Below are 26,406 nucleotides of genomic sequence, written 5' to 3' on the forward strand. Positions count from 1 at the left end.
TCAATAGGCACATTCATAATAGATAAGTATTGATAGTTATTGCCTTGAATTTACTGTTCGTAATTAATTAAATGGGAATTTTACGGTGTGATCTGTGAATGTTTTGCCCTCTAGTGGTTAACGAAAGAAAACAGAATGTAAATCCTCCCAAAAGGTTTGAACCAATAAAATTCTGAAGGTCTCTCCAGTAACCAAAGGGTTACTTTAGGAATCCCCGGGCCTGCTTTTAAGTTCTGTAAAAAAGGACTAAACAAAATTAAGTGAGAACAAAATAAAAACATGGCTGTCTCATGGAAGCTGGTTCCACAGATTGAGTTCTTTGACCCAACTTCTTTATTCACTTGGAATACAGCCATTATCAATGTTTACCTTGTTTTGATTATTTAAATACCTGAATCTATGTGAAGCCACATTATTTAGAACTGTGCTATACATCTGGGATGACAGTGTCCCAAACTGACCAACTTCCAGGAATACACTAGCTGTTGCTTCGTAATAGCTAATAAAACAACCTGGTAAATCCTGCTAGTTTAAAGACAAAACAGAAACAACTATTTTTAAATGACCATTTCCAACATATAAAAGAAAATAATGTGGAGCATTTATATTGGATATATATTAAATGCATAGTTGAAGCAAAGAGGCAGTTGATTGTAGACAAAATAATCTTCAAATTCATACATAAAATAAACATGCAAATATAAATGACCTTCAAAATTATCTATAGATGCACCATACAGTGTGACAAAAGAAGCAGTTCACAGATCAATAATATTATTTTATCCAATAAGAATTTATATCAGTTTCTACTCTGTGTACTTGACCTTGTTGGATGAAAATGAGGCCTTCAGAAAGAAAATTATACAAACATTTAACTTTGGTCATTTGTTCAGATATTCATCCATTTTCAATTTCAGTTGATAAATATCTTAGTAAACCTGCTTCGCTTGAATAATCAGTATCTTCTATTTTAGCTTTATGAGTTTAACTCAAGTTTTTCAAAGGGCAATTGTGAATTAACATAAAATTTTTCTTCATGGCTATCATTAGAGTTTATTCTTATCTTAAAGAACATGAATTTTTAAACTCAACAATCAATAAAAGTTACATAATTAATGATGTAATGGACGTATTTCAATTTCCTGAGGTAGGAACAGAAAAGAAAACATGTACTTTGGAGATTAAGAAATACAATGAGCCTAGGATTCAAATTCTGCTCTGAACTTTAGCTACCGTTAAATTAACAAAAATACTACAATTTCAAAATAAATCACCATCATAGTATTAATATGTTTAATATTTTCTGTAAATATTAAACTTATCTGGAAATTTGGAAATACCTCTATTCTTTTGTTCCATAGCCAACTGCTTCTCAAGTGTTTCCCTTAGTTCTCTTTCCCTTAAAAAATCCATCTTCAGCTCAGTTTTTTCCAGTTGGACCTGTTTCTCTTGAGCTCTGGCATTATCTATGGCAACTTTCAACAGCCCCTGTACAAAGAAGATATTCGGAATGGTAATATTTTAATACAAAGCAAATTTCGTTCATTACTTAAAAGCATTTTCAAAGCGAAGAACCCAGTGATCAAATGACCTAATTCTTTCGCATTCACTCTGCACTCACTAGAACAAATACTATAACTAAAGCATAAAACTCCTAAGTCTAATTAAACTATTTTCGGAAGACAAATATTTATGGCATGCAGGTTTAATTGCTTCTAATTAGAATATCTAGATCCAAAGCTAAGTAGATATTCTAATTAGAATATCTAGATCCAAAGCTAAATAAGGGCAGCACATAAGCGTGTCTAAAAAATAAGAACTGAGAAGGAAATTAGGCTGAAACTCCTCCACAAGTAATTATCTGACATGGTTTATGCAACCTTCCAGGATTCTGGCAGTGCTCACCTTTCTCCTCAGAGCTCATTCTCCCACTCCCTACCATGAGCACATAGCCACAATGGTCTCCTTTTGGTTCCTCAATGCAACAATTTGTTTCTGCTCCCACGGACTTTGCTCTTTCTGTTCCCTTCCTGAATGCTTTTCCTCCAGATCTTTGCATGGCTCACACCCTCATTTCATTTCATCTTTGCTCAAAGTCACCATTCAAGAGAGGCCATCTCTTACTACCCTATCTCCAAATGTATCTTATTACTCCCTCCCTAAAATTCTTCACAGAATGTATCATTATGTGGTATTGACATATATTTATTTGTTTACTGATTTATGTTATGTCTTCTTTATTAAAATGTAAGCTCTCTGGGGCAGGGACATGTTCTCTCATTCAGGACTATGCCCCCAGGGCCCAGAAAGTGCCTACTATATACTAGATTTTAAAATTTCACAAATAGCAATTATAGTACTGCTACATTTTTCTTGAGATATGTAATATATTTAAGGGATCTAAAACTTGGTTTAGTAGTGCATTACTTTTTAAAAAGCCATTCAAGATGGTTGTAATAAACTCAGGATAACTTCTAGGAAATGATTAGACAGCATAATAATTTAAAAGAACATATGGAGAAAGCAAAGTTTATTCATACAACTAATAGTGAATATATAAATATATATATATTTTGACATACTGTATGCTTTTAAAAATTAGCAGTATTTTAAGGTTCTTGAAAATTAGATATGGAAATATGTTAAACATATAAAAAGCATTCTCTGTTTTCTCTCCTAAGATACTTTGAAACAGTTACTAGTAAAAATTAGAGCTAAAACTTCTCTTCAATTCAGCAATACAAAATGAGTTTTTGAAGTAGAAGATATTTTGCCTTGGTCTGTGAGTGTCAGAGACTGAAATTTTCAACTGAAGTTAAAATGAGATGAAAGTTGATGTCATTTGTAGATATACTCTAGGATGTGACTCCCTTGCAAGAAGACATTGTGAGCAGTTCGAATCAGGAATTTCTACTCCAGTTTGACTTGTAAGCGCAATAGACAGATAGTCTTACTTCAGTCTACCAATATAGTTTATAGCATTGCTGTAAGCCAATTTTATTCTCTTTTGACCACATACAAATTATTCCATATTTGCTATACCTGACCCAGAATCTCCTGGTATAATTCTTGTGATATGAAACAAGCTGAAGAAAGATTTCTCCGTGGCAGGTTGCCCCTCCCCACTCTTTTTTGTTTAACAGTAAAACATAGCTGCTAAGGAAACTGCCATCTTAACTCAATTCAACAGCATTCCTGTGTAGGCTTCTTCTTCATCAGGAACAAACAATTAGTAACAAATGAAAGAGATCATTACATCAAGTGCCCTTTTAGATCACCCCAATTAAAACTTTAGCTGTATTTTAATTCTAAGATACCAAATTCTAATTTTCTGCTCTGATTGCTCTTGTTGACTTATCTTTGAAAGATGTACTCTGTGTGCAATGTCTAGAGATTATTTAGCAAGATGCCAATGTTGGCACCACTTAATGTGTTGATTGGTTGTATTATCAGTAGCTGTTTAAAATAAATTACTATTAAACTATTATTGTCCTTGGCTGACAAAACACAATATTTTGGTGTTATTTAAATATGAAACAATCATTATGAATAAACATGTTGAATAATGTTAAACTGCAACTCTAATTTGTGTAATTTTATATTAATATTCGTTGTAAAGAATGAAGTTGCTGAGAGCATTTATGTTTACTGTTTCCTTTTGTTACAATTGCTGCTAATGTGACTAATGGTAATACATTACCTATTCCTGCTGATTATGTCTGAAAAATATTAGCTTTTAGGATCCAAGTCTCTCTGGGACTACTTATAAGCTATATAAAATTAAATGTAATTTTTAGACTTTGTATCAGTGCATATCAGTAGGAGTCCAGTGTGAACAAAAATCTGTACTAGAGCCAAACTGATGCATATGCAAAAGTATGTTACCGCCAGTGACAGCTCTGCTTCAAAAAATACAGAAAACTGATTAAATTTCAATGCAGCAGGGGGCTGGGAAAAACAATAGGATGTAGTGTTCACAACGTCTACAAATCTTTAGGACACCATTGTAGCCATCAATGATAATAATACTTTCAGATTTGTGTAACTTCTGTAAAATTTCCAGGTTGATCAAGTGCAAACGGTCACGTTAAATGCTGCATCTCACTTGGACATGCAATATCCAGAAAATGCTGTGGCAAAAATGTGAATGACAAAAAACGATAGAAGGTTTATAGCATGATTTTTTCTCCAAGGGGAGGATGGTTCTTAGGATACTGAAGTTGGTTAATGACAAGTCTAATGAAATACATTTTAAGTTTATGCCACAGCAATGGTGAGAGACAATAGTTGATTGACCCCAAATTTTTTTTTCTGAGTGAGGCATAATGGTTGTTATACTACACAAATGTCATTGTTTTCTAAAATAATCTAATTTGTAAATTATTTTCATCGTTTTTTAGAGATTGAGTTTGTTTTTTTTTTTAAAGGGTACTGTATCTAGCAATGTTTCTACTGTTGATACGGCTTAGAAAGTACAATATCTGTCTATATAAGAAGACTTCAAATAATACTGCTAAGAAACATTTCTTAATAACCTAGCTAGATCCTGGAGGAGAAGCTTACTTGATCCATGTTTGTATTTAAAATAAATTTATTTCAGAATCAGACAGTATCTAAGGTTTCTCGAGTGTCACTGAAACTCATGTGATAAAATTTGTTCTCAATAATGTGTTGCTTCTAATGAAATTAAAACACCTTAGTTGAAGAGGATTTTAGCAATCACCATCCTAACCAAATACTTTTAAAGATGAGAAAACCAAGATGCAGAAGAATCAAGAGACTGACTGAAAATCCCAAATACTGAGTTGAGTGTGCCTAGATCAGAACTGTCCAGCTACTTAGTCTCCTTTATTATTCTTTTAATGTTTCCCTGGTCTCTTTTCAGGGAGAAAAAGAATAATGTCCCTTGGAATCAGGAACTTTTGTAGACCAAAAAACAAACAAATAATCAATAGTACAGTATCAACTGACAGTTTTTTTTTTTTTTTTTTTTTGAGACGGAGTTTCGATCTTGTTGCCCAGGCTGGCGTGCAAATGGCGCGATCTCGGCTCACTGCAACCTCCGCCTCCCAGGTTCAAGCGATTCTCCTGCCTCAGCCTCCCAAGTAGCTGGGATTACAGGCATGTGCTACCATACCCGGCTAATTTTTTTTGCATTTTTAGTAGAGACGGGGTTTTGTCATGTTGGCCAGGATGATTTCAAACCCCTTACCTCAGGCGATCCACCCACCTCAGCATCCCAAAGTGCTGGGATTACAGCGTGAGACACGGCGCCCGGCCCAACTGACACATTTTCAGAGAAGCTTTTGTAACAAAATACAATACCATACTCTTTAATGCTATGATTATTGTCCTGCAACGCCGATGTACGACAAGAACAAAGAAGAGAAGACTCATAATATATAATTACGATTGAAAATAAAAACATATAATGTAGGGCCAATATATTTGATACTAGCTTCCCCATATTTTGAATTCAACATCTATTTTGTTGGGGTTTATGCAAAGTCTTCTCCCAATTAATTATATTATATATAATTATGTATTATAATTAAATTATGCATCAATAATTAAATTATGATTAAATTTAATGTTACAGTTAAAATTATTATATTTATATAAAAATTAATATAATAAATAACAAATAATACCTTATAATAAATAATATATTAATATAATATAATAAATGAATACATAATAAAATTATAATTACAATAATTTTTATACTTATAATTTTATAATTAAATTATAATTAAAATTATGTGTTAATGTAAATAAGGAAACTATTATTTTATTTTAAAATGTATTAAAAGTAAAGTAAAATTATTGGCCATGATATTGAAATGTAAAGAACTGAAGATGGATAATCAGAGTACAGTCATTCACCTCCATAACAACTTTTTGGTCTGCAAGCATATATGATGGTGGTCCCATAAGATTATAATATCATATTTTTACTGTACCTTTTCTATGTTTAGACACACAAATACTTGCTATTGTGTTACAGTTGTCTACAGTATTCAATACAGTAACCTGCTATACAGGTTCATAGCCTAGGAGCAATAGGGTATACTGTATAGACAGGTATACACTAGGCAATATCCTCTAGGTTTGTATAAGTGCATTCTATGATGTTTGCACAACTATAGGACTGTCCAATGATTCATTTCTCAGAATGTATCCCCAGCATTAAGTGATGCATGACTATAGTTCAGTCTTCTACTTAATTCTTTTTCATTTTCTTCCCACGAACACAGAAGTAGAGAATAATTCCTCCTAGATACCATGGTTGGATTATGTCCATTTACTAGGCTATAGTGAATCAATCTGGAGCTGCCATTTCTTGTGTGTGTATGTGTTTTTAAGATAGGGTCTCACTCAGTCACCCAGGGTGGAGTGCAGTGGTGCCATCATAGCTTACTGTAGCCACGAACTCCCGGAATCAAACCATCCTCCTGCCTCATCGTCACGAATATTAATAGCTGGGACTGTGGGCATGCCCCATCATGCCCAGCTAATTTTTGTATTTTTGTAGAGGCAGGGTCTCCCTATGTTTCTCAGGCTGGTCTCAAACTCCTGGCCTCAAGTGGTCTTATTGCCTCAGCCTCCCAAAGTGCTGGGATTACAGGTATGAGTCACAGCACCCAGTCAAGCTGAAGCTATTGTGGTTTTAACATATGTTTTAGGTCTTTCTTGTTTGCTTAATTCTTCCATGTAGGTTGACTATAGTGAACCAAACTCCAATCATATATCCCCTCATGGCAAATATCTTCAATGCTAACCTCACTCCTAACTGAATTTTATATTCTCTACTTAAACTTTACATTTTCACTTTTTAGTTATTCACCTATTCTTATTTTAATGTTTGTAAGCCACTTTTTAAAGCCTTTTTGTAACAAGATAAACAAAGTAAATAATTTGTTCACAACCCTATGTGCCAAAAGGTTCTAGATTTTAAAAAGTGAGTAGGCCCGGGCGCGGTGGCTCACGCCTGTAACCCCAGCACTTTGGGAGGTGGGTAGATTAGTTAAGGTCAGGAGTTTGAGACAAGTCTGGCCAACATGGTGAAATGCATCTCTACTAAAATGTTTTTTAAAAATTGCCAGGTTTGGTGGTGGGAGGCTACTCCCAGCTACTCAGGAGGCTGAGGCAGGAGAATCACTTGAGAGGCGGAAGTTGCAGTGAGCCCAGATGGTGCCACTGCACTGCAGCCTGGGCGACAGAGGGAGACTCCGTCTTAAATTTAAAAAAAAAAAAAGAAAAAAGAGTAAGCAGAATTATCCTTTGATCATGTTCTAATGGTAGCTCATGTTTGACGGTGTCATATCCAGTTAACTGACACTAAAATTTTAGTCTCCTTACATAAAATCTCACAGGTTGTTCTCCATGGACAGGATTGAAAGAGGAAGCCATAATGAAAGATAGACCACAATGAAAAAAAAAAAAATGCCATATAGAAAAAATAAAAGCAATTCTAAAAATCAAAAACTGAAGTGTATCCATATTCTTCACTAAATTAAATTAGTTTTTTACTCTAGATATCTGTATCCATTATCACTTTTAATTTCTAAAACACTCAAATGTCAGGAAGTAGTATAGCTCAAGCAGTAACAAAAATCTGGTGCCCAATTTTTTATATATATAAATTTTATAAATTTCTAAATACAAAATTTAAATATAATTTTTTATATATCAACATAGGATTTTTTTACCGGTCTTTTTTTTTCTTTTTACTTCATTCATTATAACTTTTCTTTTCTTTTTTTTTTTTTTTAGCTGGAGGGAGTCTTGTTCTGTCGCCAGGCTGGAGTGCAGTGGCGCAATCTTGGCTCTGCAACCTCTGCCTCCCGGGTTCAAGTGATTCTCCAGCCTCAGCCTCCTGAGTACCTGGGACTACAGGCATGTGCCACCACACCCAGCTAATTTTTACATTTTTAGTAGAGACAGGGTTTGACTATATTGGCCAGGATGGTCTCAATCTCTGGACCTTGAGATCCACCCACCTAGGCCTCCCAAAGTGCTGGGATTACAGTCATGAGCCACTGCACCTGGCTAACTTTTAATTTCTAAAACACTTAAATGCAGGAATTCAGTATAGCTCAAATAGTTAACAAAAGTCTGGTGCCCAATTTTTATATATATGTACATTTTATAAATTTAAATTTTAAAATAAAAATTTAAACAAAATTTTCACATATAATTATAGTATTTTTCTATAGATCTTCTTTTAAAACACAAAGAAATAACTGACAAAAATTTAATTTTGATGATGATGTCATGGAAAGGACATCTGTGGTAATCATTACAAATTTAAAAATCCAGGCTTTTAAAATTATAATATATAAATTATTGATCATTAGAACAATAACACTTTATGAAAACACGTTATTTTAAAGGGTTTTTTGGTCATTAATTTTAATAAAAAATAACATCTTTAAAAAATGGAACTTTAAACTTACTACACAAAAAGTATGTACCATTTTGGCATAGAAAGCACAGAACCCTATTATATATAATTGAAACTGCAGAGGAAATTGAGGTAGGCAGAATGTAATTACCCATATTAGAATTTGGACAGCAATCACATTTATACTGTATACCTAATAATCCGGGGTCATGACTGTTTAAACATTCCATACCATTCCTATGATAATACCATAACTCAGTAGATGTGACAATAGTAAAAGAGTTAGCATCTGCAAGCTTTTGTAAAATGATATGAAATCATTACTAACAATAAATGTGTGTGTGTTTGTATATGTATGTGTGTGTATATATATATTTATAATATACATGTGCATGAAATTCTGTAGGATTTTTAATTTTTATTTCACCTTGTGGGCACATATGTACATGCATGTATAAATATATGCATATGCATATTAGACATACATATAAATATATGATAACTGCATCTATATATACACATACATATAAGTAAGATTGAAGCGGACAAGCTAAATTTATCTATCTATCTATCTATCTATCTATCTATCTATCTATCTATCTGAGATGGAGTTTCACTCTTGATGCCCAGGCTGGAGTGTGGTGGCACAGTCTCAGCTCACTGCAACCTCCACCTCCCAGGTTCCAGCAATTCTCCTGCCTCAACCTCTCGAGTAGCTGGGATTACAGGCACCTGCCACTACGCCTGGCTAATTTTTTGTATTTTTTTTTTAGTAGAGACGGGGCTTCATGATGCTGGCCAGGCTGGTCTCGAACTCCCGATATCAGGTGATCCACCTGCCTTGGCCTCCCAAAGTGCTGGGATTACAGGCATGAGCCACTGCACCCGACCCCTAATTTATTTTTAATAAAGCATTCTTATTTTGGGTGTTCTAACTTTATCAGTCCCAGATCCCTATAATTTGGGAATAGAAATAAATTATTTAGCTTGTCTTGACCATTGTCCTTTTATCTACTCTTTTGAAAATATATCTTGAAAGCATATGGTAGGAAAGGAGAGTATATTAAATCTAGAGCCACCTACAATGAATAATTTGTCTAAAATGTGTACATTTTAAAGCTGGAGTGTTCTTTTTCTTCTTTTCTTTCTTTATTTTATTTTCTCTTTTCTTCCTTCTGAAATAATTATAGTTTGAGGTGATGTGGATAACATTCCTAATCTGAGTATTTCTGGTCCGTAGAGTGTGGATGAATACTCCAAACTGAGAGGATTTGACTTTGAAATGTAGTGGTCATATACAATTCAAGAGTCCATGTGTCAAACCTGCTCTTCAGATGAGCATGCTGTTTTACACTGATGAAACCCAGAAACGTTTTCTCTGCTGAAACTGAAATTAAATCCTCACTGACCTGGTTAAAGAGCTTTCAGTTAATGACAATCCATGCAAATAGCTTTTCTTTTGCTTCATATTGAGTTTTATACATAAGAAAATGAATTATTCCTTTACTTTTCAGAACATAAATTCAGAAATGTTAAGGGATATTTTCTGAAAACATTTACCTTAACTTAAGAAAAATTCATTAAAAGCACTATCTTATAATAAACAATAATATGGGTGAAATTTAGAAAGAAAAGTCTTTTGTTTTATATAATCGACTATTTGGCCATGATTTAGTATAGGCTGGATTGATGATTTTCAATTACTGAGTTATAAAACCTTAAAGTTGAATACAGTTCTGGAGACTCTAATTACATTAGTATTAAAAAATGCCATATTAATAGATGAGAAGACATGTTACATTAAAGGCCTTCTGTTATGTCCTTGGAGAGGTAAATAAAATTAATTACATTTCCACTGGGGGAAACTTTAATATGATAGGATATGTGTACAGAAAAATATTACTGAGGATGGAATGTTAGAGTAAAAGAATTTTTCTAAAAAGGAGCTTACCAGCACACTATCAGCAACTTGTGCCTACTACTCACTAGCTACCCAAATATGGAGAAGTAGATGACAAAAATCTCCATCTGGGGTCCACATGATCACTTCATGTGTGGGCAAGAAAATTATGCTTTCTTCTATCCCAAACACTCTTATTATCTTGGCTCCACACTCTATGTTATTGTTAACTGTAAGTATTTTTGATTCATAATGTACTGTACATAAAATATACATCCTGAGGACCACATAGGAAATCCGTGGAAAGTTTGGTAAGGCTTTTTGAAGTCTAGTCTTTGAAGAAATTCTATTAATTGAAACAAACTTATTTATGAAAGAAGGCATTTTTTTGGATTCTTCTAAATTAGACATATTTTAAATGACTAAACATATCATTTCCTCACTAGAAGGCCAGCAGTTTAAAAATAACTAAATATTTATTAGAACTAGTGTGCCGTTGTTTAGTAAAATCAGACAAACTTAAACAGTTAAATTCCTCCAATTAGTTGGTAATAAAGAGAGCATTTTAGACAGAATGAATTTTAAAGGCCTATGTCATTTTCATCTAAGTTTTTATTATGGCTTAATATACATATATATGAATATATATATATATATATATATATATGAGTATTTCTAAGCTAATTTGATTAGTGTAACAGGTTTAAAATCTAAGTTGCTTGAAGAGTTTAATACCATGTTTCAGTCAGTCTAATGAATGGATTAGGTAGGAACAGTATAAATTTTGGAAAAAAAAAATCTACAACAGGGTGTTCCATATGTCTTTCTTCCAGGTTGTAAAAAGGCCTACCTGTATGTTAGTCAGAAGAGTCTCGATGGAAGACAGTCCATCAGGAAACAGAAAAGGAGATGGAAAACCTGGAGGCAGTGGTTGTCCATGCCCAGTTAGAGAGAGTTTGTCAAGGCTGTCTCTTGCGGTTGGTGTAGAAAGCGGGGTCTCATCTGTATGTGATTGAAACAAAAATATAGAACAAGTTACGCTTGTCTGTTTTTATTAGACCTCAGTAATGGCTTCCCTAGTGGTTTCCAGAACATTTATTGCAAATTGGTTCCTGCTATCAGGAGAAAATGCTTTCTGCTGAATTTTCTTTAATGAAAAAGCTGTGGAGATACAACAAGATAACATTAATGAGTAACTTTATAAGCCTTTTAAATGCAGTCTCTAATGAGACTGAGTTTACAGTGCCATAGAATCTTTTTAAAACAAATATTATCTCATATATAGTTGTGATAATATATTCAGGCTGACTTTATGGGCACCTTCCCAATTATCTCCTTTTAGTTTGTTCTGTTTGGATTGACAATAGAGTATTTCTAGAGCTCCATATAAGAGAGGGGCTTTGTACATTAGGAAGCTTGTTTCTCTATTAACCCTTCCTTTATATCAATGTTTGTTCAAATATATTCTTAAGGAATTTACAAAAGAATGTAAAGTTAAAATCTTTCACTTTACACCTAAAAAGAAAAACTGGAATCCAAATATGTATTTCTAAATTATAACTGAATTATTCATCATCATTAAAATTAAAGACATAATTTTTTTGAACTTGAAGACCTTTTACCTTCATATTGAAAAATTATAGCTTCCATACATAAAAAACGGCATAAAGGAAGAGTAATAAAATGCTACTTCTATAACAACATTCAGGGAATCAAATTTTAAAATCCCTTCAAAATAAACTAGTCTTATTGAATATTCTTCAAATTTTTAAGCAATTTAGAGTAACTCATGAATACAGATTCTTTTCACCTCTCACAGTGAAATCCTTTTATTCAGTTTTTTTATTGTTTAACCATTTTTACAGTTTCACATAAGATAGATACAAGTTATGGCTTATTTTAGTTTATCATAATCACAGAGAAAATTTTATTCATGGCAGGATCCTCAGTTTTATAAATATTTTCATATTTCACCCCAGGAAAATTAATCAGAGCAATGTATTTGCACAGTCCCGATAGTATCTCTCAATTTTGCAAGTGGCTAAAAACTTCAGCACACTTGCCTTATGCTTATAATTTGATTCCACTGTTCTCCTCAATCATTCTTTTATTTTTCATTACACCACCTAACCACACAACACGTTTTCCAATTATGTCTCTCTGGGGCAGAAATATTGTAGAAGCTGCCACACTTCCCTGTCCCTCACTAATGTCAGAACAAGTTAAATTCATCTCCCTCACCTTGCCACATTTCTAGTTAATAAACCAAAAGGAAAGAAAAGCTGGAGAGGGGAGTAATGGCCAGAAGGCCTCCTATTAACTGCACTCCTCTCACACTCACGACTTTGCAGTTTCTCCTTCTACTTCCTCCTATGTTAACTTACTGAGACAGATGATCTGAGGCAGCAAGTACTAGAGGAAGAAACAGAGTAAGCAAACTAAAGTAGGACTCATGTTATTTTTCTTTTTAATCACACTTGTCACCAGGGTTAAAGAAAGATGGCCATGCAGGGGCAGGGATGCTGCATGGCTAATGTGAGCAAGGTGATCTTGGACACCATTTACCTAGCTATCATAAATTGCTCTTCCAAACCAAGGCTGCTAGTGTTTTCTCATAATAGCTCTGGAAAGGCACTTGTTAAACATATATGTGCATGTGAAATTGTTTAAGAATGGAGAGCAATATTTTTCGATCATCATCACCTTAGCTGTCACATGCTAAAGAAAATGTGGCTTAATAGATCATGGGGATAATAATTGCTTGTCTCTTGAAGAAAGGCATAGAACCAGATGACCACCTGAAGTTGCTTTCAGCTTTAGAATCTATGATTCCACAATTATTAAAGACTGCCCAAGAAAATAAAGAATCATATGTATGTGTACACATTTACACACATTTAGGCTATAAGTTTCATCATCCCCATGATTATTTGATTTAACTTCAGTGCATTTATGCTTGACTATATTTGGCTGTTGTGTGGATTAAATCATTAAATCACTCATGATGCATAAATTTATGTAGCCAGTATTTATTTAACATAAACAATGTGCTGGATACTGGAGATCAAATGCTAAAAACACAACCAGAAAGCCTCAAGAGGCTCATGTAGCCTAGAGTGACTGATTCCAATTGTTAAATAGCTAATTCCTATAGCCACTAATACAGTTTTCCTTCACTCGTTATTTCTTCAGATACTCCATTTATCCAAATATAGCATTAAAATTCTGTATATATATATATGTACATGTGTGCGTGCATGCCTGTAAGCACATTTTTTCCTGAAGCTGTTTTAATGGAACGCTCATTTTGGGCCTCGTGGTTTCAGCTGTATGAGAATAGGCTATTATTTGCTACAAACTTATCTAATTGGATTCCTTCATTTATCATCTTACATAGTGAAGAGACTACATAAGGACACTTTAATTCAATATGTACATAAGAAATTAGCAAATTTGGGGCAGAATGTTTAAGAAGTGAAAAAAATGATTCTTAAAGTCAATACACAATTTTGAAAAGAACACAAACAAACTACTCAAAGATCAAACAAACAGGAATATTCCTTTGGGTCTCATGACCCTATTATCAGACATAAAGTTGTCATCTTGTGGCAATTAATATCATAGAAGATTTCGTTTAGCTCTTCCTACAAAGATTGTAATATTGGGACCATGGTTCCACCTTTTGAAATAAAAGTGACCTTTGATTTCCTAAATGTTCTAAGAAGATTAAAGCAAAAGTTTGAGAGGCCAATGTAGAAGAGAGTTTTGACATCACATAATCTCCACTGACTTCAAAGAGTGAATGATGATGAAATACAAATTCACAAAATACTTTATTCTGATTGATATATCTGTACATATTTCTAAGCTTATGTTTAAGAGAAAGTTGGCTAGTCAGATGTCATGATTTTTGGATTAGTATAGCATTTGACAATGTAATTTCTTGTTTTTATTTTGTTTTCTTAAAAAACATTTTACTTTAAAATAATTGTATACTTACAGAAAAGTTACACGAATTGTACAAGGAATTCCTTCATAGTCCTGTAATGTGTGAATGGCTGACCGCAAAATATATGTTTATTCATACTTCCTGACATGTAACGACAACTAATGTTATTTTACTTTAAAAAAGGGTTTTCACAGAGGGAATTAAGATCTTGAGATGAGGAGATCATTTTGGTTTAGGATGGACCCTAAATCCAATGGCAAGTGTCTTTTAAGACAAAAGCAGAGAAAGGTTTGAAAGAGGCAGAAGAGAAGACACAGAGAAGAGAAAAGGCAAAGTGAAAACTAGGCAGATATTAGAATGTTTCACCTACAGTTAAGGAAGGGAGGACAACCACCGGAAGCTAAAAGAGATAAAAAATGGCCCTTGGAAGGAGCTCATTTCTGCTGGCACCTTCATTTTGGACTTCTAGTCTCCAGAACTGTGAGAGAATAAACTTCTGTTGTTTTAAGGCACCAGGGTTAAGGTCATTTGTTATGGCCAGCTCTGGAAAAGTAATAAAACTCCAGTTCACCAATTGTTTACATTTTGTCACTTTTTTTTTTTTAAATTCTCTCTCTGCTTCTCTCCCTCTCTTGTTCTGTGTGCGTGTGAGTGTGTGTGTGTGAGTGTATGTGTGTGTGTATGGTGTGAGGGAGGGTGCATATGTTTGAACCATCTTCCCCAATTAAGCCTTAAGACTTCAGTGTATATTTCTTAAGTACAAGGACACACTCTTACATAAACACAGTCCAAAATCAGCAAGAATAACATATGGAGAATATGATGATTTAATCAAGAGTCCACATTCCAATTGTATTATTTTTGAGATTTTTTGTTTACGGTAGTTACATAACAAATATTTTAACTTTTTTGTGACATGTTCTTAATGAGTTTTTTTTTTTTTTATGGGCATGTAGTAAGCACGAAATGGCCTCTAAGAGGGACTGTGATGATTTCTTATCCTGTTAGTCACACCCTGTCTGGTCCTTTTCTCTTGACCTAACAAAAAGAATACAACAAACATGAGATGTCACTTCAGAGACAGAGATTTGGTTATAAAATGTCTAGCTTCCATTTCTCTCTCTCTTTCTTTTGCATTGCTTGCCATGGGTCAAACCAGTTGACATGACATGAGACAGCCCTGTGGAGACGTACATGCGACAAGGGACTGAGGGCCAACCTCACGAGTTGGGTTGAAAGTAGATTCTTCCTAACCAGTTAAAGCATTTATGGCTGCAGCCCTGGCTGACAGGTTGATTGCAATCCCATGAGACCTTAAACCAGAAGCACCCAGGGAAGCTGTACCTAGATTCTTGAGCCACAGAAACTGTAGGATCATAAATGTTTGTTGGTTTAAGCCACTAAGTTTTGGTATAACTTATTACACAGCTATGGATAACTAAAACAGTATGTAACTTTTTCTCTGGCAAATATAATAAAAATAACTTAATGTTCAGTTAGTATTAGCTGCTTTGGACGTGGAACAACTTCTTTCTATTCAATTTCCTCATTTACAAAAAAATATCAGGTTAAATGAGACAAATGTAGGACCACACAAATCTAAAATTCCACATTTTCTAATACTTTTTATAAAAATTTATAAAAAATTATTTAAGTGGGCTTCTCACCTATTATGATGAAGAGTAACAATGTATCAGTTTGGAGTTAGAAATTTTAATAGTTTTAAAATTATTAATTTCAAAGATTTATGAATATCTATGAATATCTGAAAAAGAATGAGTCATACAAGTAAAATTTCAGAACAAGTTATTAATTACTTAGGTTTACAAGCTCCACTTTATAAGGATTCTTAAATTATCTTGTTTTCTTTTATTAAATTAGATCACAGTTCAGTCACCTATAAGGCAGCACTCCCAATACCTTTGATGGCAAATCAGATGCAGCAAAAAGTGCATCTTCCTAGGAAAAAAATTAAGCACTTTCAAAAGATGCAGTAACTAGAATACTGTTATTTTTTAGAGGACTACACATGGGTAGGGTCTGGCAGTTAATGCTAGTTCTCTACATAAGTTGTTAGTGGAATGAAACCATTGCAATTTTCAGTTTTACAGTAGTATAAAACCATTGCAATTTTGATACTTTGAATTTTGATGTTTTTTCCCTGGGTTAGCAATATGCAATGGTATGAAACCATTGCGATTTTCAATTTTACAATGGTATAAAACCATTGCAATTTTGATACTTTGAGTTTTGAATTTTGACTTTTTTTTCCCCTGGGTTAGCAATATGCAGTATGTGAGATATTTAACACTTTATTATAAAATAAGTTTTGTGTTAGATGAAGTTGCCTATCTGTAGGTTAATGTAAGTGAGCATATTTCAGGTAGGGTAGGCTAAGCAATGACGTTTGGTAGGTTAGGTGTACTAAATGCATTTTTAATTTACAATATTTTCAAATTATGATGGGTTTTATCAGGATGTAATGCCATTGTAAGTTAAGAATTATTTGTTTTTTAATTCAGTTATTTGAAACTATAGTGGTTTTCTAAAGAAAAATAGAGCAGCACATATTATAATCTTGACCAGAAAAACTACTTATTAACATCTTAATAATTATATAATAAATACATTGATAATTATAACAACATACAGTCAATTAGAATAATAGAAAACAAAATGAGAAACCAGAAATGGAAGAGAAGAAAATGTTTAAAAATTAAGTCACTTATCAATAACTGACTATCAGTAAGATTGATGCCTCTGTAAGACAAAGTATTTTTCTCTCCAATCTTATCACACATAACAATTTAGCAGGATATCCTAAGGAACAATGTTGTTTAAAAAAATAATGGGCCTCTACTTTTAAAATGTTTTCTTTCCTGTTAATAAAATCTAACTCAGTTGTTATTTTCATAACTAATCCCTTTGGGTTTGGATTATATATTCTCTTTCAAGTTAATGTGTGTCTGTGTGTTTTGGTCTCTAATGTCTTTTATTATATCACAAATTCCAAATAGAAAAACACTCAATCACTTCTAGAAAAGCACACATTACAAAGAGATTCACAATTATTCATTTCCAGTTGAAGTATACAGTATTATTAAAATGGAAAATATCTCCATATTTAATGTTTAAAACAGATCTGGGAGTTTCCTTGAAAACTCTCTATTTCTATACTGGCAAAGTGAAGGAGATTTTAGCAAAATACTAGAGAATAAAATAGTTTCCATACAGAAGTAAACAATTACTTATAAAAATATAAAATTTTATTATATTAATAAATTTCCATCACAAATATACAGAAAGATACATTTATAAGTGTTTTGGCAAACTCACTAGACATATTAAATTGGAGTAGAAGTATAAATAATCTATAGATTAAGGGTTGGTGCCTAAAAAATTTTGAAAATTATTTCCAGACATAAAACACAGTTCTTTAAACTGAGCTCAGTTGTAACCTCAGTACTGATTCATTCTCACTCTAGGCACTCTCAGCTTAATTTAGCAGTAGATACTAATAATAAATTTTACAGAAAGAAAAAATTACAGATATTGATGAGGGTGTAAAGGAAAGGGAATATTTATACATTATGGTGAGAATGTAAATTAGTACAACCTCTATGGAAAACAGTATGCAGATTTCTCAAAGAACTAAAAAGAAAACTACTATTCGACCCAGCAATACCACTACTGGATACCTGCCCAAAAGGAAAGAAATCGTTATATCAAAAAGATACTTGCACTTGTATGTTTATTACAGCACTATTCACAGTGGCAAAAATATAAAATCAACCTAAGTGTCCATCAAGGGATGATTGGATTTAAAAATGTGATACAGGCTGGGCACAGTGGCTTACGCCTGAAATCCCAGCACTTTGGGAGTCCCAGGCAGGTGGATCACTTGAGGCCAGGAGTTAGAGACCAGCCTGACCAACATGGAGAAGCCCCATCTCTACTAAAAGTACAAAAATTAGTTTGGTGTGGTAGCATGCATCTGTAATCCCAGCTATTTGGAGGGCTGAGGCACAGCACAAGATTGGCTTGAACCTAGGGGGCAGAGGTTGCGGTGAGCGGAGATGGCACCACTGCACTCCAGCCTGAGTGACACAGCAAGATTTTGTCTCCCAAAAAACAAAAAAATTGCTATGTATATATATATATATATATATATATATATATATACAAAAAAAGATATGCAACATATATATATATTGTGTATGTGTATATATATATAGACAAAATGGAATACTATTCAGCCATAAATAAGAATGAAATTATGTCTTTTGCAGCAATATGACTGGATCTGGAGGCCATTATCTTAAAACAAGTCAGTTATAGAAAGACGAATACTTCATGTTCTCATTTATAAGTGGGAGCTAAGTAATGTGTACAAGGACATAGAGTGTACACTGATAGACAATTGAGACTCAGAAGGGTGTGGGAATGGGGGAGGTTCATGATGAGAAATTATTTAACGAGTACAATGTAGGCTTTTCAGGTAATGGATATCCAAAACCCTGACTTCACCACTATGCAGTCTATCCATATAATAAAATTACACTTGTACCACAAGAATATATACAGATAAAAAAAGGAGAAAAAATTATCAGGTAAATGTTTTTTCTTTCTACCTCCATCTTCTCAGAAAATAAGGAATTCTGAAATATCACATTAAAATTTATCAAAATGACTTTTATATATCTATGCTGATGCATATAAAATATCTAGAGGTATTTGGGAATAAAACTTATTTCCTATATTTTACTTAATGCCCATTCTTCAAATTCTGGATTTAAAGTTACTCCAGAAATTTTTATAAAATTGACACCAAAATGCAAGGCATGATACAGCTATGGTAAAATGAAAAGCAAACCAGGCTTGATTCAGAAAGTATGAGTTCAAGTCCTGGCTCTACCAAGTACAAGCAAATTTTAGAGCTAAGAAACTGTCTCTTATTTGAGACTCATTTCATTTATTTATTAAAACAATGATTACCAATTCAAAGAATTATAGTTTAAATCCAATTAGATTATGCATGTGAAAGTGCTTTGTAAAATATAAAATACTATATTAATATAAAGTATGAATGGATGAATAATTAACAAATAATCCAATCAATTATACATTTTATAAATTTCATTTTGGAAACTTGGCTTCAGTGTGCCATGGAGGAAATTCTGTTCTTGTACCATAAGCCTGTGGTTTCTTTCTTTTTTTTTTTGAGACTGAGTTTCACTATTATTGCCCAGACTGGAGTGCAACGGCTCAATCTCGGCTCACGGCAACCTCTGCATCCTGGGTTCAGGTGGTTCTCCTGCCTCAGCCTCCCGAGTAGATGGGGTTACATATATGGGCCACCGTACCGGGCTAATTTTGTATTTTTTGGTAGAGACGGGGTTTCTCCATGTTGGTCATGCTGGTCTCGAACTCCCCACCTTGGGTGATCCGCCCGCCTCGGCCTCCCAAAGTGCTGGGATTACAGGCGTGAGCCTCTGCGCCCCTGCCCTAAGTCTGTAGTTTCTATATTATGTATCTCTGATAAGGCTTTGATGAAGATGTATAATGTTGATAAAAGAATGATTACTGTATACATCAGTTTCCTTATATGGACTAACCCTGAGTTAGTTTGGTGAACAGTTAAAATTGACTTTGATAGAAATAATTTGGGAAAGGGCAAAGAATATGAACTGGTTTATCAATTTCTCTTCAGGTGGCAGGACCTAGAGGAAATATGTGTTGACTCACACACACACACACACACACACACACACACACACACACACACACACACAGAGAGAGACACACAGACACACACACACATACACACACAGTACAGGTTTTGCAGAAATAGACTGTGAATAACATAAAACCACTTAAGAGGCTTCTTGGATATACTTCAAGCAGCATTAGAACTCTGAATTTTGAGTTTGAGTGAATAAAAGAAAAAAAATTTATATGGGAAGGAAATCATTGTGTTTGGCAGAATGCTGGAGGTTTGCTACAAAAATACACCAAACTCACAGTGTTGCCTAATTTAATGCATATGTATTCCACACTTATTATATGCAACTATCACATATATCAGTGAGTCTTAACTTTTGAATAGTTCTCTTTTGAGATGCTTATGAAAGTTGGGGACCACTCTTTTGAGGAGGAAATCGATCATCTAGTCACAGCTACCTAACATATAGTAAGTACTTATTAATATTTACTGAAAGAATATGTGAATGAGATAAGGCAAAGCAAAAGCTGGAGGAAAACAGACTGCAAAAATGAGAAGGATATAGCCTTTGCCTGTCCCAGGGTTATACCACATCCATGACAGTAAAACTAAAAATACCTTCTATTGGAAAACCACTCTATTGATTACGAGGCAATTTCACAGACATTATCTTGAGTTAAGAGGAAGCTCTAGGAATAAAATTTTTAAAATGCATGCAATTATAATCTCAATAAGGTTATATGCCAAAAGAGTGATTCAAATGGCACCTGGTGCTTATTTAGAAAAAAGAAGAGATTATGTTTAGATGATGTGAGTTGAAAGGGGAAAGAAGAAAAAAAAAAAAAGAAAACCACCATGGCAAGAAACGGGCACTGAATTTTGGGGAAGACTTAACCAGAGGGAGGTCAAGAGGTTGTATGAGGAAACCATGCAAGGATAACAGCTCAAGAAAATCAGGAACCCCAATTCCCTGAAGAAACTGTATTTTTAGGGGGAAATCATATTTTCTATTATTATGCTCAAAAAAGAATCTTTAGTTTCTGGCTATTCTGTATCTGTATTTCAAAAATTTCTGTATTCAGAAATTCTAAGATCAAGCTATCTATTAATATTTCCAATCTTGGCCTTGACAGCAAATCCATCATTATCTTAGCAAACTCATCTGAGGAGACAGAACTTGAGAACTCGGGTATCTGTGTACAGAGGTTTTGTTCCTTTGACAATTTGAAATTTCTTGGAAAAAAATGGAATGGCACCAAGCATTAAACACACACACATGCGAGCGCGCGCACACACACACACACGCAGACACACACACACACACACACTGATTTAACTTTCAAATGTTTTGGGTTGCATTCACATCTGCTTGTTTCTTAAAGACATACGTCATCAGTGTTTGTGCAAGAACTGGCATAGCTTATGCTGAAAAGATTCACTTAATTGACCTTTCTGTCATTTCCATGACCCAGTAGGTTTAACCTCACTGCTGATACTGCAGGTGAATATGGGAAAGCATTTATTGAAAGCTGCAAAACAGACATGGTTGTATTTCCTAGGTTGATGTTTTGCATATCTGCACAGTAGGGCCATTAAGTGTTCTAAGAGCACAACGGAAACAATCATAACATTTGTTTTTAGATGACTGACTCAGAACATGTACACCAGGCTTTATATAGAAACTGTTTTTGTTTTATTAAGGGACTGTTTGCCTGTTAGTGATAACATCATTAAAAATAAATGAAAGGGGGCTGGTAAAATGCTTCCCAAAAGCAGAAACCTAATTAAAGGTGATATGCCTGCTATGAGGCTTTTTGTTCAGAACTCAGAAATAGAACAAGGTTAGTTCTTTCTCGTTTTATAAGGCCCAAAGAAGACCTCACAGTAAAACATCACTTCTGATCTAATTTTCTATTTCTGTGTACTTTAATAATCTACTTTAAAGTATGCGCTTGCCCATAGAAAGTGAACTAGTTTTGTGCCTACAGATAGATTCTTCCTCATGTCATACCGCATGAAAAGAAAATCTGATGGTTCAGCTCAAACAAAAAATGCACTCCCTTTTAAAACAAATTGTAGAGGTCGTAAGATGTTCAGTAATAGTAATAGTAGATGCATAGTGCACCCATAAACATTCCACAGCTCTAAATGACCACTTTTGAAAGTCTGAGTTAATGATTAAAAAAAATTTCCAAATCAAGGTTTATAATTTCAGAAAGAAAAAAAAAGTAGACCCTTTTATTTTAAGGGGTGGAGTTACTCTAATTTCATGGATGGTGGAAAAAGCAGGAAACTGCATTCCCTTGATAACTCTGCCCTTATTGTGCTGTGACCTTGGCCAATTTACTTAAATTTACATCTGCCAAAAATGAGTTTCTGAAATGTGCTTTAAGAATTTTCGGGGGGGGGGAGGAAGAGTTGTCTCATAAATCCAAGGCCTTTTCAAAGTTAATATGACTTTAGAAGTAAAGCAAAAATGAAGAGAAATGCTAGGCACCATCACAGGGTGCCATAGTTTGATACCTGTTCTCTTCTTATCAGCTCTGCATAGCTCTAATTCATTTATGAGTCTCCAAGCCGAAAATGAGTGTCATTGCTACGTGAATAAAACAGAACGATTCTCAAATAATACCCCTGAAATATACACTAGCTCTGGTGTTGAGGACTGATATTCAAAGTCTAATTTGCATGTAACTTTTAGACTAAAATTATCATGGAATTATAAAAAATGTAAGAGGCCTTTGGAAATCACCTCATCTACATTCTTCCTTTTTCAGATGAAACAAGCCCAATAACTGAATGACCCAAAGTTTTTCAAACCCAAGTCTAAAGATTCTCATTTCTTTTCTCATTAAAAGATAAAGTGTCAATTTAGACGAAATACATGGAAAGCACAATATTTTGAATGATTCCATGAATATGGCCACCCACAAATATACATATATAGACTGAACTCCGGCCTTTTTTTTTCTCTCGCTCAAACTTCTATCTAAGAGGCCTAGGGAGTCATGCCCTACAAATCATAAAATCTACTTTAAAAGGTGGGTTTTTTTAAATTAACCCTGAATATTGTGGCTCAGTTTCCAATCTGATTCTGTTAGAGCATCATAGGACCACAGACCCCTTTATCTTAACTTAAGCATTCATTTCTACGAACTTCAAGTCTTTAAACAATAGCTTAACTCTCTCAACTGAAATTGTCAATCAAAGAGTCTCTAAAATCCACCTATGACTGTAAAAGCCCCTGGTTCGAGACGTCCCGCCTTTTCAGATCAAACCAATGTATATCTCTCATGTATTGATTTATGATTTTCCCTGCAATTCCTGTTTCCCTGAAATGTATAAAATTAAACTATAACTCGATCTCTTCGGGCGCGCTTTCCCAGGACCTCCTGAGACTGTGTAACACGAGGCTGCAGACACTCACATTGGCTCAGAATAAACCTCTTTAAGTATGTTAGCAGTGCTTGGTTTTTCAGTCATCACATATACACATATATGAAACAGGTGAAATGTGAAGCCTAATGGGATATTTAGTAAATGTTAAGAGATTTTAGGAGTGATAAAGATTATGTGTTTGTGATTTAAGAAAAGATTTACCCATCTTTAGAAAATATACACTGAACGTAAAGTAGAACAAAAAAGAAAAACATTAAAAATATGTACAGATTACAGAGCATATGTTTGAGATTTGCTTCAAAAATCTCTGGAAGAAGGGAAGAAATTGGGTGGAAGTATGAGACAAGATTTGCCTTGAGATGACCATTGTTAAAACAAAATGATGGGTAGGCATATGGGAATTCAGTACTCTTCTAATTTTATGTATATTTGAAATTTTCAATAATAAAAAGTTAATAGAAAAGGAATACTACTCAGTATTAACTTATTCTTTCTTCAGAGTCAGAGGCATTGCTATGATGATGTTCATCATTACCATAAATAGCTAGCACACAGAGAGTGCTTCCTGTGTGTGCAAAGCAATGTTTTAAATGCTTTGCATGCACTGGCTCATTTAATCCTTACAACAATTCTGTTACTGTTTTACTAGTGTTATACTTATTTTACACATTAATATGTAGAGGTAAAAAGAAGTTAATTAACTTGCCAATGTAACTCAACTAGGAAAGACCGCAGCCTGAATTTGAGCCCAAATAACCTTATTTCACAGCCCATGTTGTTTAAACACCCAAGGAGTAACACACAAATTTTTTAAGGGCATTCAAAAATACATTAATATGTGCATTCAAGTTTGTACCATAAATATATATTCAAAAAATATAATTGTATCTTGGAATAGAAAGCAAATGTAGAGATTTTCCATTTCGCTCCTCCGCCTTAGGACTTGACTTATTCCCTAAAACCAAGCCTATGTTCACATCAACCAGCCAAGATTCCATCAAATTGACTACTACTGATACACTTATGATTATTTGTGATTATCTGTGATTAATTGCTAAGATACCTATCCCAGAAATGAAACTCCAGAATCTTCCCAGATGAGACTAGAAAATTCTAACCATGAGTATAGTGGACATTTAATATCAAGTTTAACTTTAGGTAGCTTATGCAGAATATCTCTGTGGAAATTTCTCCACCCTACACCTTATCAAATGCTAACCATACCAACAAGGTCTATACTTCCCTTGTCGGAGCTGTTTAACCATGGAAGTACTACTTTTAAATTGACGCATGCATTCTATGGGGTAAAAACACAAAGTCTACTTAAGGATCTTTAAAGCAAAACAATTATTGTCCAAGAGGTTCATTTCAGAAGGAGCAAGTCTCATGCTTTACCCATTTATCAGATGCAATTAAACCTTGGATAATGCAACAAATTATCTTCTGCATTTGTCCCAATTTAGCTTCTCCTGAATTTCTTCATCCTGTAATCCTAGTCATGGATCTGCCTCATTTTTCACCATAAGAACCTTGTGTAAGTTTCCAAATCACCGTCTTTCAGTATTGGACACTATTTCTTCCCTGACTGCGTCAATGTGTTCCATGCTAGCACTGGGACTTCCCATTGCACTTGGTGACTACTTTGCTCTGATAAGCTGGCATGCAACATGCTGTTGGAATGCTACCCTAAGCTAGGCATCAGTTTGCTGGTCTAGAAAAATTAATTTATGTAAGTCTGATAATTTACTAAGTATAATGACTTCGCTTAAGCTACAGGTATGTTTTAATGGGTCCCTTCTTTCCCATCTTGCCTTGCCACCATCTCTTGGGACAGGGAGCACGGTATGTAAATGACAAAGGTTTTTTCAAGTCATACCTAGAACCACTTCATTTTTTCCTTCCCACATACAACAACTGATTACAAGTATATATTACCAGGATCATTTCACATGATCAAATTCATCAAAAATTATTATCAAATTTCTTTACAGGTTTATTTCTGTCTGTTTGTTTAACATGAAAAACTGTGAGGGAAGGAACTCAGTCCATTTATTCACCTGTGCAGCCTCAATGCCTGGCACATAACATATTTTTATATATGACTTGTTGAATATCTGATATAATTTATTTTCAAAACTAGTTAATTTATTATACCTTTTATTCTCATAGCAACATAGATAAATTTTAGTTGTAGTTACTTACTTTAAGTTAGATGAGCCTGAATGAATGAGAAGGGATATAATAAAAACTGCTTTTGTTTGAGTTGCCTTTTTAGAAATGTGAATTTAGCATATGAAAATAACTTAGGAGATTTAAATTCTAAATTTTAAAATCCCAATATTTACTAAATAATAAACTATATTTGTGGCTGCCCTGTGCAGCAAAAGAGACTAAGTAAATGCATATAACATTATAGTAAGATTTGGTTCATCTACTTAAAAATACTATTGGCTGTTTTGGGCAATCCCAGGTTTGCCACGGCAGAGTGTCCAAGCAAATGTTCATAAGCTTCTTGTCAGGAATATTACGGAAACTATTTCTTAGAAATTGACAGAAGGTTAAATTAAGTGACCTTTATATCCCTTTTACCTATTGAGATTTTACGACTTTTTCCTTTAAAACTAGCTGTTTTATAACATAGCCATATAAAAATGCAAAGGAGAGCACTAATTTTTAGGATTTAGGGAAATATAAAAAGTTAAGAGTGTATGTTTATGTCATTGTCAGCATTCTTCCCTTGGCAAGAAGGGGATTCTTTAACAGCACAGCTGCTATTTTGCAACTCTCAGAGCATAAAAACATAATGTAAATTCCTGGACCTCTACTATATATAAGTTAAAAATAATAATTTCAATTTATAACCACTCATTCTTTGTAGCACAGAAAAGAGATGACGTTGTTAGATTTATAAAATTGTACTTACTAGCTTTTCAATGTGCTCTATTTAAGAAATACACATCTGTTGGCTCAAAAAGTCAACAATTAACACGAGAAATCTTGGTTGTTTTACTTCAATACCTATGTTTAAA

The 26,406-nt window shown here is 33.9% G+C and overlaps 1 protein-coding gene across 2 annotated transcripts in view; it reads right to left on the bottom strand.

The window, feature by feature from the left end:
* DACH1 (dachshund family transcription factor 1) overlaps positions 1-26,406 on the bottom strand; it is a 429,256-nt gene that overhangs the window by 39,937 nt on the left and 362,913 nt on the right. For both annotated transcript variants that reach the window (XM_522679.8, XM_016925363.4), the window contains 2 exons: positions 11,158-11,309; positions 1,341-1,488 (listed from right to left, as the gene is read on the bottom strand). In XM_522679.8, the coding sequence (XP_522679.5) occupies positions 1,341-1,488; positions 11,158-11,309 (300 nt within the window). The remainder of the gene's footprint in view (positions 1-1,340; positions 1,489-11,157; positions 11,310-26,406) is intronic.

Source organism: Pan troglodytes, chromosome 14 (assembly GCF_028858775.2).
Source record: "Pan troglodytes isolate AG18354 chromosome 14, NHGRI_mPanTro3-v2.0_pri, whole genome shotgun sequence".
In the NCBI taxonomy this organism is placed as follows: domain Eukaryota; kingdom Metazoa; phylum Chordata; class Mammalia; order Primates; family Hominidae; genus Pan; species Pan troglodytes.